The following is a 10164-nucleotide window of genomic DNA, read 5'->3' as shown; positions in this document are numbered from 1 at the left end:
CTGCATGCACACACACACACACACACACACACACACACACACACCAATGAAATTGCACAGCAGTACGTACCAGACAGCAAATCACAGTGCAGGAATTACCATAATTTCCCAGCAAGCAGAGTGAGTGTGTGTGTGTGTGTGTGTGTGTGTGTGTGTGTGTGTGTGTGTGTTGTTGGTGGGTGCAGGTTGAGGCAGATCCTGGCATGAAGGCTGTTACGTGGCTGTCAGGCTGCAGACAGGTACGCCTGCACAGACGCCCGCGGTTCAGCGGGTCACCTCTGAGCTGGACGAACAGCGCCACCTAGTGGCGGGGGTAAAAAAACATGACAGAACCTCCAGCCCATCGACCAATGAGCTGCCGGCTTTCAACACGACGGTCGCGTCCTTCGATGGTAAGTATCTGTGCAGCAAGTGGGTTCTCAGGGTTCCTTCCTGTGCGCAGCCTCCATGTCCTCCCCGTGTTTGCGTGGGTTCTCAGGGTTCCTCCAGCTGTCCAAACACATGCAGGAGGTTTATGGAGGCCCTGCGCTGTCCAGACGTGTGGATGAAAGGGTGGACGGTTGTGTGTGTGTGTGTGTCCCGGTGATGGACCGGTTGAGGGTGAACCCTCCTCCGGCCCTGTGACCTCCAGGATCCAACCGGATGCCTCCGTGCCGCTCCGGGTTGTAAATGCAACCTACGGTAAAAACTCAAACCCATCGTCTTACGGTATCGTGTCCGATCAGGGCCGACACGTAATGTCTGATAATATCACGGGGCCTCCGATGATTTTCCACGACCTTTCGCCGCATCTCCCTGAACTCCTGTCTGTTCTCTTCAGTCCTCTCAGTATCCCACTTCTTCTTTGCTAACCGCTTTCTCTGTATACACTCCTGCACTTCCTCATTCCACCACCAAGTCTCCTTATCTACTTTCCTTCCAGATGACACACCAAGTACTCTTCTACTTGTCTCCCTGATAACACTAGCTGTTGTTGTCCAATCATCTGGAAGCTCACCCTGACCACCCAGACCCTTTCTCAACTCCTCCCTGAAAACCATGCGACACTCCGCCCTTTTCAGCTTCCACCACTTTGTCCTCTGCTCTGCCTTTGTCCTCTTGATCTTCCTTGTCACCAGAGTCATCCTACAAACCACCATCCTATGCTGTCTGGCTACACTCTCACCTACAACTACTTTGCAGTCACTGATCTCTTTCAGGTTACCTCGTCTATACAAGATGTAGTCTACCTGCGTGCTCCTACCTCCGCTCTTAGAAGTTACCCCATGTTCCTGTTTTTTCTGGAAAAAGGTGTTCACTACAGCCATTTCCATCCTTTTTGCAAAATCTACCACCATCTGTCCCTCTGCATTCCTATCCTGGATACCAAATCTGCCCATCACTTCTTCATCCCCTCTATTGCCTTCACCAACATGTCCATTGAAGTCTGCACCAATGACCACTCTCTCATTTCTGGGAATATTCTGCATCACTTCATCCAACTCATTCCAGAACTTCTCCTTCTCTTCAGATTCACATCCCACCTGCGGGGCATAGCCGCTAACAACATTGATCATCACACCTTCAATATCCAATTTCAGTTTCTTCAAGATAACTTCAACTCCATTTCTCTTCTTGTCAGTACCATAATAGTACAACTTAAAGCTGCTCCTAAGCTTCTAGCCTTACTACCTTTCCACCTGGTCTCCACGACACACAGTAAATCCACTTCCTTCTCTGCATCATGTCCACCAACTCTCTACCTTTTCCTGTCATAGTCCCAATATTCAAAGTCCCTCCTCTCAGTCCCAGAATCTTTCCTTTCCTTCTGTCTCTCTGCTTCCAAACACGCCTTCCTCCTCTCCTTCTTCGACCCACAGTAGCCCAGTTTCCATTAGTACCCTGTCGGTCATCGGTACCAATGGCGGTCGTTGTTAACCCGGGCCTCGACCGATCTGGCATGATCTGGTTATTATGATTGATTCGCATGTTTGGTTTCAGCAAAAGTTTTATGCCGGATGCCCTTCCAGACGCATCCCTCTGCCGGTTTGGGACCGGCTCAGGGAGACACTGGCCACGCTGCAATATATGTGAATATAAATTATATAAATACCAGAATTAAATTCGTGTTACACCTCTTTGTATTTCTGTAGAAAATGTACTTTTTTTCAAGACATAATAAGGATGAGGAAAGTCAGGAACCATCCTGAAGACAGAAATTAAAATGTTAAGACTGATTTAACACCAAAGAAAACAAGAATAAAAATATTAAATAAAACTTTAAAAAAAAAAGCAGAAAAATAAACAACACGTTTTCAGAGTTCCTGAAAGTCAACAGGTTTCCTGGAAACGCTCTCCTTCAGGGACAACGCCCCAAAGATGCACCGAGCCGCCACGCCTGCCAGATGCTGATTGGTTACTCCAGCTGTTGCTTAGAATCTGTTGCAAAATCTACCACCACCTGTCCCTCTGCATTCCTATCCTGGATACCAAATCTGCCCATCACTTCTTCATCCCCTCTATTGCCTTCAGCAACATGTCCATTGAAGTCTGCACCAATGACCACTCTCTCATTTCTGGGAATATTCTGCATCACTTCATCCAACTCATTCCAGAACTTCTCCTTCTCTTCAAACTCACATCCCACCTGTGGTTCATAGCCACTAACAACATTGAGCATCACACCTTCAGTTTCCAGTTTCAGACTCATAAGTCTATCTGACATTCTTTTCAACTCCTGAACATTCCTAAGTTGATTTGTCTCAGGCTGTTCCTTCATGCTGGTCCTGGAGGGTTCACTGCCAGAAGCCCTCAGACCAAACCTCACCTTCACATGGAGCCCCAGCAGCTCTGGACCACGACTCCCACGGACAAAAGTCCCCCGAGGAAGAGGCCGAGCCCCTGCTGCTTCTGCTGAGCCACCTGAAGGTGAGTGTGCTGGTGATTGCCTCCATCTGTCTGCTGCATCACATAGTGTGTGTGTGTGTGTGTGTGTGTGTGTGTGTGTGTGTGTGTGTGTGTGTGTGCGCGCGCGCTATTTGTTTCCTCTAATTGTTCATGCTAATGTTTTCTTGTCATGTGTTGAGTAATATCTGTACCAGCATCCATGGAGACACATGTGAGGTCAGTGTTATCAGCATCATTGATCAGGCTCTCGGACCACCGGGTAAAACACCAGTCGATCGATCAATCAGTATTTCTTTATTGAAAGAATATGAATAGTCTGGACTTGTACATTTCCAGCGCATTATTGAAGTTATTCCAGCACCTTCAAAAGCTCCTTTGACAGCAGGTGACCTGTGAGGTCTCCTCGCCTCAGGGACGGTAAGAGATAAGGCAAAAGGGAAAATGTTTTTGCTGATGTCACTTGCAGGGTTTTTTTCACAGATAAAAGTAAGGCTGATCTTTCCATGTTTCTGGAAAAAAGTGAAATCACACACACACACACACACACCAGATTTCACTGGCATGGTGAGCTCGTGGAAAGTGTAAGCTGCTACTACAGTCTAGAATCCTGTAAGATGTATCTAATATATATATTGGACCGACTATAGGATTGTGTAACGTGGATAAGTGGTTAATTAAAGTGTGTTTATTGATATTATAGTTGTAGTTCCCGGCTCTGGCCACTAGGGGCTCCACAGGCCAGTCACACAGAGCTGTCTAACCCTGACGCTTTGGTGAAGACACGATATGCATCCTCAGCAAGAGCATTGAGGGCCAAGCTCAGCAGACTGTAGGTGGCACCAAAGGACAGCCCTGCTGCTACAGGGATCCCAACAAACGGAATATATCGGGACCCTTCTTCTGCCGCCATCAAGGCAGCTGCACCTCCAATGGAAGCCACAAACTTAATAATCACCTCTCGGGTTATTGTTACCCCGCTAAGTTTGAACTTCATCACTGACTTCAAGTCAGACAAAGGCACACCTGAGGTTCTGGCAAGCTTCATCAGCGAGGCCTGGTCCAGCTCAAAGGACGCCTGATACTTAGTTATGGTTTTCACCATGAGGGCCATATCGGTTGCAAATGAAAGGCCAGGAATCGGCACAGACGCTACAAGACCTGACAAACTGGCGAGGTACTTTATGTTCCCTTCAAGGGCGGCTTTCTTTTTATCAATGATGGCGCGGCTGACGTTGGGCATGGAGAGCAGCAGGACGTTCTTCTTGTGTTGAGGAAGTTCCCTCTCTAAGGTCTCCTGCAGCAGCGGGAAATCAAACAGGTGGAGATTGAAGCTGGAGATCAGGAAGACCTGAGGAGCCTCAAAGCCTTCGTTTTGGAGACCTGCGGCACGAAGACACAATGAAGGCGTTAAAGGGCGGAGGTTCCTTGTCAAGAGCTTTGCAACCTGATCAGTACTAGTTAGTGAGAGCACAGAACCATCATCTTGGACAGGAAGTTGGCGAGAACATCCGACGTACCTTGAGTGCAGTTTTGTCGGATCCGTTCCAGAGTTTCCTGCCGGTCGAAATTCCTCTGACTCTGTTCCTCGTCGCGCAAATTGTGGTCGATCTTCGAGCGGACAAAGTAGAACACCTTCCCCACCCTCCTGATCTCGCGAGCCAGCTTCACATCGTTCTCTGTGAAGCGCGTGTCGGAGACGACGATGAAGAAGTCGAACTTCTCGTAGCCCATCGTTTGGAGGTACTGGTCAGCCGGGAAGCTGGTGGTGCCCATCCCGGGCATATCCCAGACCGTGACCTTGTCAAAGCGGGGATGCTGGTACGGCGTGACGACCCTGGTGGTTTCCATGCAGCCGGTCGGGGCGGCGGCGTCATCCCGGTTATCCACGCCTCGGATGGCGTTCACGAGGGTGGACTTCCCGGAGCCCGACTCTCCCGTGATGCCGATGTTCAGCGGGACGTTGTCCAGGTCCTCCAAGTACTTCTTGATTTTCGCAGCCGCCGCGTCCCTCCCCAGCTCCAGATATGTTTTACGGACTACATCGAGGGGCAAGGGGGGCATCGGAGCGTCGGCCATCTGTAAAGTCAGAGAAACAGGAACACATCACACTGACCTTCTCTTAAAGTCACAGCTGAGTTAGAAAGCAAAAGCCACGCTTTGCAGTTTTTCTGCAGCCTTGTCCTGCTGGACCTCCGTGCCTGACTTTCATCACACGCACTTAGAAATACAATCCTTTCTATCCTCTCGATAGACACGGACAGGGAAAGTTTTACACCTGAAGCGGTGTCGTGAACTTACCGTGAACTGGTCCTGCGGGTGTCCTGCTGATTCCACGCAGCAAAGCGGGGTCATGCAGCACCTTATCAGAGTCCTGCAGCCAATGAGAGGGCGCGATTCCAAGCAACAGCTGGAGTAACCAATCAGCATCCGGCAGGCGTGGCGGCTCGGTGCATCTTTGGGGCGTTGTCCCTGAAGGAGAGCGTTTCCAGGAAACCTGTTGACTTTCAGGAACTCTGAAAACGTGTTGTTTATTTTTCTGCTTTTTTTTTTTAAGTTTTATTTAATATTTTTATTCTTGTTTTCTTTGGTGTTAAATCAGTCTTAACATTTTAATTTCTGTCTTCAGGATGGTTCCTGACTTTCCTCATCCTTATTATGTCTTGAAAAAAAGTACATTTTCTACAGAAATACAAAGAGGTGTAACACGAATTTAATTCTGGTATTTACATAATTTATATTCACATATATTGCAGCGTGGCCAGTGTCTCCCTGAGCCGGTCCCAAACCGGCAGAGGGATGCATCTGGAAGGGCATCCGGCATAAAACTTTTGCTGAAACCAAACATGCGAATCAATCATAATAACCAGATCATGCCAGATCGGTCGAGGCCCGGGTTAACAACGACTGCCATTGGTACCGATGACCGACAGGGTACTAATGGAAACTGGGCTACTGTGGGTCGAAGAAGGAGAGGAGGAAGGCGTGTTTGGAAGCAGAGAGACAGAAGGAAAGGAAAGATTCTGGGACTGAGAGGAGGGACTTTGAATATTGGGACTATGACAGGAAAAGGTAGAGAGTTGGTGGACATGATGCAGAGAAGGAAGTGGATTTACTGTGTGTCGTGGAGACCAGGTGGAAAGGTAGTAAGGCTAGAAGCTTAGGAGCAGCTTTAAGTTGTACTATTATGGTACTGACAAGAAGAGAAATGGAGTTGAAGTTATCTTGAAGAAACCGAAATTGGATATTGAAGGTGTGATGCTCAATGTTGTTAGCGGCTATGCCCCGCAGGTGGGATGTGAATCTGAAGAGAAGGAGAAGTTCTGGAATGAGTTGGATGAAGTGATGCAGAATATTCCCAGAAATGAGAGAGTGGTCATTGGTGCAGACTTCAATGGACATGTTGCTGAAGGCAATAGAGGGGATGAAGAAGTGATGGGCAGATTTGGTATCCAGGACAGGAATGCAGAATGCAGGTAGATTTTGCAAGAAGGATGGAAATGGCTGTAGTGAACACCTTTTTCCAGAAAAAACAGGAACATGGGGTAACTTCTAAGAGCGGAGGTAGGAGCACGCAGGTAGACTACATCTTGTATAGACGAGGTAACCTGAAAGAGATCAGTGACTGCAAAGTAGTTGTAGGTGAGAGTGTAGCCAGACAGCATAGGATGGTGGTTTGTAGGATGACTCTGGTGACAAGGAAGATGAAGAGGACAAAGGCAGAGCAGAGGACAAAGTGGTGGAAGCTGGAAAGGGAGGAATGTTGTATGGTTTTCAGGGAGGAGTTGAGAAAGGGTCTGGGTGGTCAGGGTGAGCTTCCAGATGATTGGACAACAACAGCTAGTGTTATCAGGGAGACAAGTAGAAGAGTACTTGGTGTGTCATCTGGAAGGAAAGTAGATAAGGAGACTTGGTGGTGGAATGAAGAAGTGCAGGAGTGTATACAGAGAAAGCGATTAGCGAAGAAGAAGTGGGATACTGAGAGGACTGAAGAGAACAGACAGGAGTTCAGGGAGGTGCGGCCGCCGGCGTGGAACTCGTCCAGGGGGCGGAGCTGCGAGCAGGAGGCGGAGAGGCGGTGCTTCTTGCCGGCGCGCTGGAGGCGGGGGAGGACGCTCTGCCGAAACAGATCCTTGCGCGGCTTCACCTGCGGGAAATGGTCCAGACGGCCGTCACAGAGGTGGGAGAAGTGTGTGTGACTAATTCGTGGCGGGATGTGCGGCGGCGCTTTGTGGAACGCCGCCGCTACGCTGGCAGGTTTTCGTCGTCTCACCAAATCCATAGACGATCCCAGGGAGTGCTTTCGGCTCACACCGCGCCGCATCCGAACCTCTGAGACAACACAAGGAGCGGTTCAGGTCTTAGGCCGTGCACACCTTTACACTTTAGAGTGGAGAAAACGAGAAAGGATAAAAGATTCCTACCGTCCTCATGTCCGTCCGGCAAATACGGAGCTGCGGCGAAAGACACCACATGTTAGCCGCGGAGCGTTCCAGGCAGGAACGTGACCGAAAAGGAAACGTTTCTTCAGCGGTCTCACTGGCCCGCGGGCCGCCAAGGGCCGGCCACGCGTTATAAATCCACCGGAGCGCCGAAAAGGGACCCGAGTCCAGTGGTCGGCGTCCGCGGCGGTGTGAACCGTGCTTGTCTGAGCTCAGGGACTGAAGTGCAGATCATTCGACAGGACGTCTGGGCATCACTTCCACACATATGTCTGTGTCTCCTTTGTTAGAAAGAATCCTATTTCTTCTCCAAGCATTGATTTGGGCGGGAGCCGTCAGAATGTTGTCAAACACTAACTTTTTGTTGAGCGGCAACTTTTGGATCCCGGCCGTCTCGGCTGGCACGTGGACTTTTAAGGCATTCCAAGAGGTGCAAGAGGAGGCCGGGCTCCGCCGCCGGTCACATGACACCCCGAGGTTTTACTCCAAGATGCCTTATAACTTCACGCTATTTAAAGTCCGCCTCCTCTGTGCGGAGAGGACACTCAGTGACACAATAGAATAAGGTCACTTTAGAAAGCGAGTCAGATTTCCAGAGGCTCTCCAACACGAGTCATCATCTTTAACAAGCCTCAAAGTGAATGAATAAAAATACAAATCTCTGGAATCATCTCATGGTTCTGTCTTTTCAATGGAGTGACGTCGAAATGAATCCTGACCCGGATGACGGAGAACCTCCACTGACAGCGACGTCTCAACTATAACGGCGGCCCCAAAACACACATCTCCAGCGACCCTCTCCATCCCTGCTGTGCTGCAGAGATGAATCCTGTCCGACCAGCACGTTTCTGGGAAATCTGGGGAAAATGCGTCGCGCGAATAGAACCGACGTTACGGTAACCACGCAAGTACCGCAGTCTTCTGTGCAAAGCGCAAGTCAACTTAAGTTCATGCTTGATGGTCCTGTGAGAAACAGTGGAAACCGTGCAGATTCATGAATTTCTCCCCCACACCGCCTCCTCCACCTCCTCCACCTCCTCCACCTCCTCCACCTCCTCCACCTCCTCCACCTCCTCCGCCTCCTCCACCTCCTCCGCCTCCTCCACCTCCTCCACCTCCTCCGCCTCCTCCACCTCCTCCGCCTCCTCCACCTCCTCCACCTCCACGAGCAGGACGCGAAAAGAAGAAGAGAGAAAAGAAGAGGACGCTCGGCGACGGCACCGTGTTCTGTGTTCTGCAGCCTCACCGGGTAAAAGGTCCAGGTTCTGCCTGTGTTTGGAGAGCTGAGCGAGGATGGTCCGCCTGTGAGCGCCGTCCTGGATCCCCGCCTCCTTCAGCTCGCCGTCACTCACGTTCAGCAAGCCCTGGAGCAAGACGACGCGTTTGAGTTGGACTGAAAGCGGGGAGGACGACAACAAGAAGACCCGAACGCGCCAAGAGAAAGCCGTCGAACCTCCAGGCCGTAATATTCCCCCTCCAGGGTCTTGGTGTACTGGGGGAGACCGATCTGTCTCAGCCACCAGGCGATGGAGCGGTTGTTCATGTCTGCTCGGAGAGGCCTGGCGTCCAACACACGCACGTGCACGTACACGTTGAAGAAGAATTCATCGAAAACAAGGAGAAGGTCCGCGGCGGCAGGCAGAGGCGTCGCACCTACCCGAGAACGCCAGGACACTCCTGGGGATCGGCGGCTCGCCCTGACCTCCTTCCTCACTTGTTGCACATCAGCTCTCCAGATCAGTTGCCCTTGATGGAAACCTGCATGCACACACACACACACACACACACACACACACACACACACACACCAATGAAATTGCACAGCAGTACGTACCAGACAGCAAATCACAGTGCAGGAATTACCATAATTTCCCAGCAAGCAGAGTGAGTGTGTGTGTGTGTGTGTGTGTGTGTGTGTTGTTGGTGGGTGCAGGTTGAGGCAGATCCTGGCATGAAGGCTGTTACGTGGCTGTCAGGCTGCAGACAGGTACGCCTGCACAGACGCCTGCGGTTCAGCGGGTCACCTCTGAGCTGGACGAACAGCGCCACCTAGTGGCGGGGGTAAAAAAACATGACAGAACCTCCAGCTCATCGACCAATGAGCTGCCGGCTTTCAACACGACGGTCACGTCCTTCGATGGTAAGTATCTGTGCAGCAAGTGGGTTCTCAGGGTTCCTTCCTGTGCGCAGCCTCCATGTCCTCCCCGTGTCTGCGTGGGTTCTCAGGGTTCCTCCAGCTGTCCAAACACATGCAGGAGGTTTATGGAGGCCCTGCGCTGTCCAGACGTGTGGATGAAAGGGTGGACGGTTGTGTGTGTGTGTGTGTCCCGGTGATGGACCGGTTGAGGGTGAACCCTCCTCCGGCCCAGTGACCTCCAGGATCCAACCGGATGCCTCCGTGCCGCTCCGGGTTGTAAATGCAACCTACGGTAAAAACTCAAACCCATCGTCTTACGGTATCGTGTCCGATCAGGGCCGACACGTAATGTCTGATAATATCACGGGGCCTCCGATGATTTTCCACGACCTTTCGCCGCATCTCCCTGAACTCCTGTCTGTTCTCTTCAGTCCTCTCAGTATCCCACTTCTTCTTTGCTAACCGCTTTCTCTGTATACACTCCTGCACTTCCTCATTCCACCACCAAGTCTCCTTATCTACTTTCCTTCCAGATGACACACCAAGTACTCTTCTACTTGTCTCCCTGATAACACTAGCTGTTGTTGTCCAATCATCTGGAAGCTCACCCTGACCACCCAGACCCTTTCTCAACTCCTCCCTGAAAACCATGCGACACTCCTCCCTTTTCAGCTTCCACCACTTTGTCCTCTGCTCTGCCTT

The 10164-nt window shown here is 50.7% G+C and overlaps 1 protein-coding gene and 1 long non-coding RNA gene across 2 annotated transcripts; both read right to left on the bottom strand.

Annotated features, from left to right (window-relative positions):
* Positions 1–3164: 3164 nt before the first annotated feature.
* LOC147229111 (interferon-inducible GTPase 5-like) lies at positions 3165–5360 on the bottom strand. Its single transcript, XM_086157609.1, has 3 exons — positions 5185–5360; positions 4404–4962; positions 3165–4266 (listed from the first exon to the last, which is right to left on the bottom strand). The coding sequence occupies exons 1-3, from the start codon at positions 5311–5313 to the stop codon at positions 3629–3631; spliced, it is 1326 nt and encodes a 441-aa protein (XP_086013735.1). The 5' UTR covers positions 5314–5360; the 3' UTR covers positions 3165–3628.
* Positions 5361–6912: 1552 nt separating this feature from the next.
* LOC147229110 (uncharacterized) lies at positions 6913–7449 on the bottom strand. The gene is made up of 3 exons (XR_015106879.1): positions 7308–7449; positions 7157–7215; positions 6913–7030 (listed from the first exon to the last, which is right to left on the bottom strand). It is a non-coding gene; the product is annotated as an uncharacterized LOC147229110 (long non-coding RNA).
* Positions 7450–10164: the final 2715 nt, after the last annotated feature.

The sequence above is a fragment of the Fistularia commersonii genome, chromosome 12 (assembly GCF_037954325.1).
Source record: "Fistularia commersonii isolate RoL2024-O1a breed Wild chromosome 12, RoL_Fcom_v1.0, whole genome shotgun sequence".
Lineage (NCBI taxonomy): Eukaryota > Metazoa > Chordata > Actinopteri > Syngnathiformes > Fistulariidae > Fistularia > Fistularia commersonii.
Note: the sequence above shows the minus strand (reverse complement) of the source record. Positions and strands in the feature narration are given on the sequence as shown.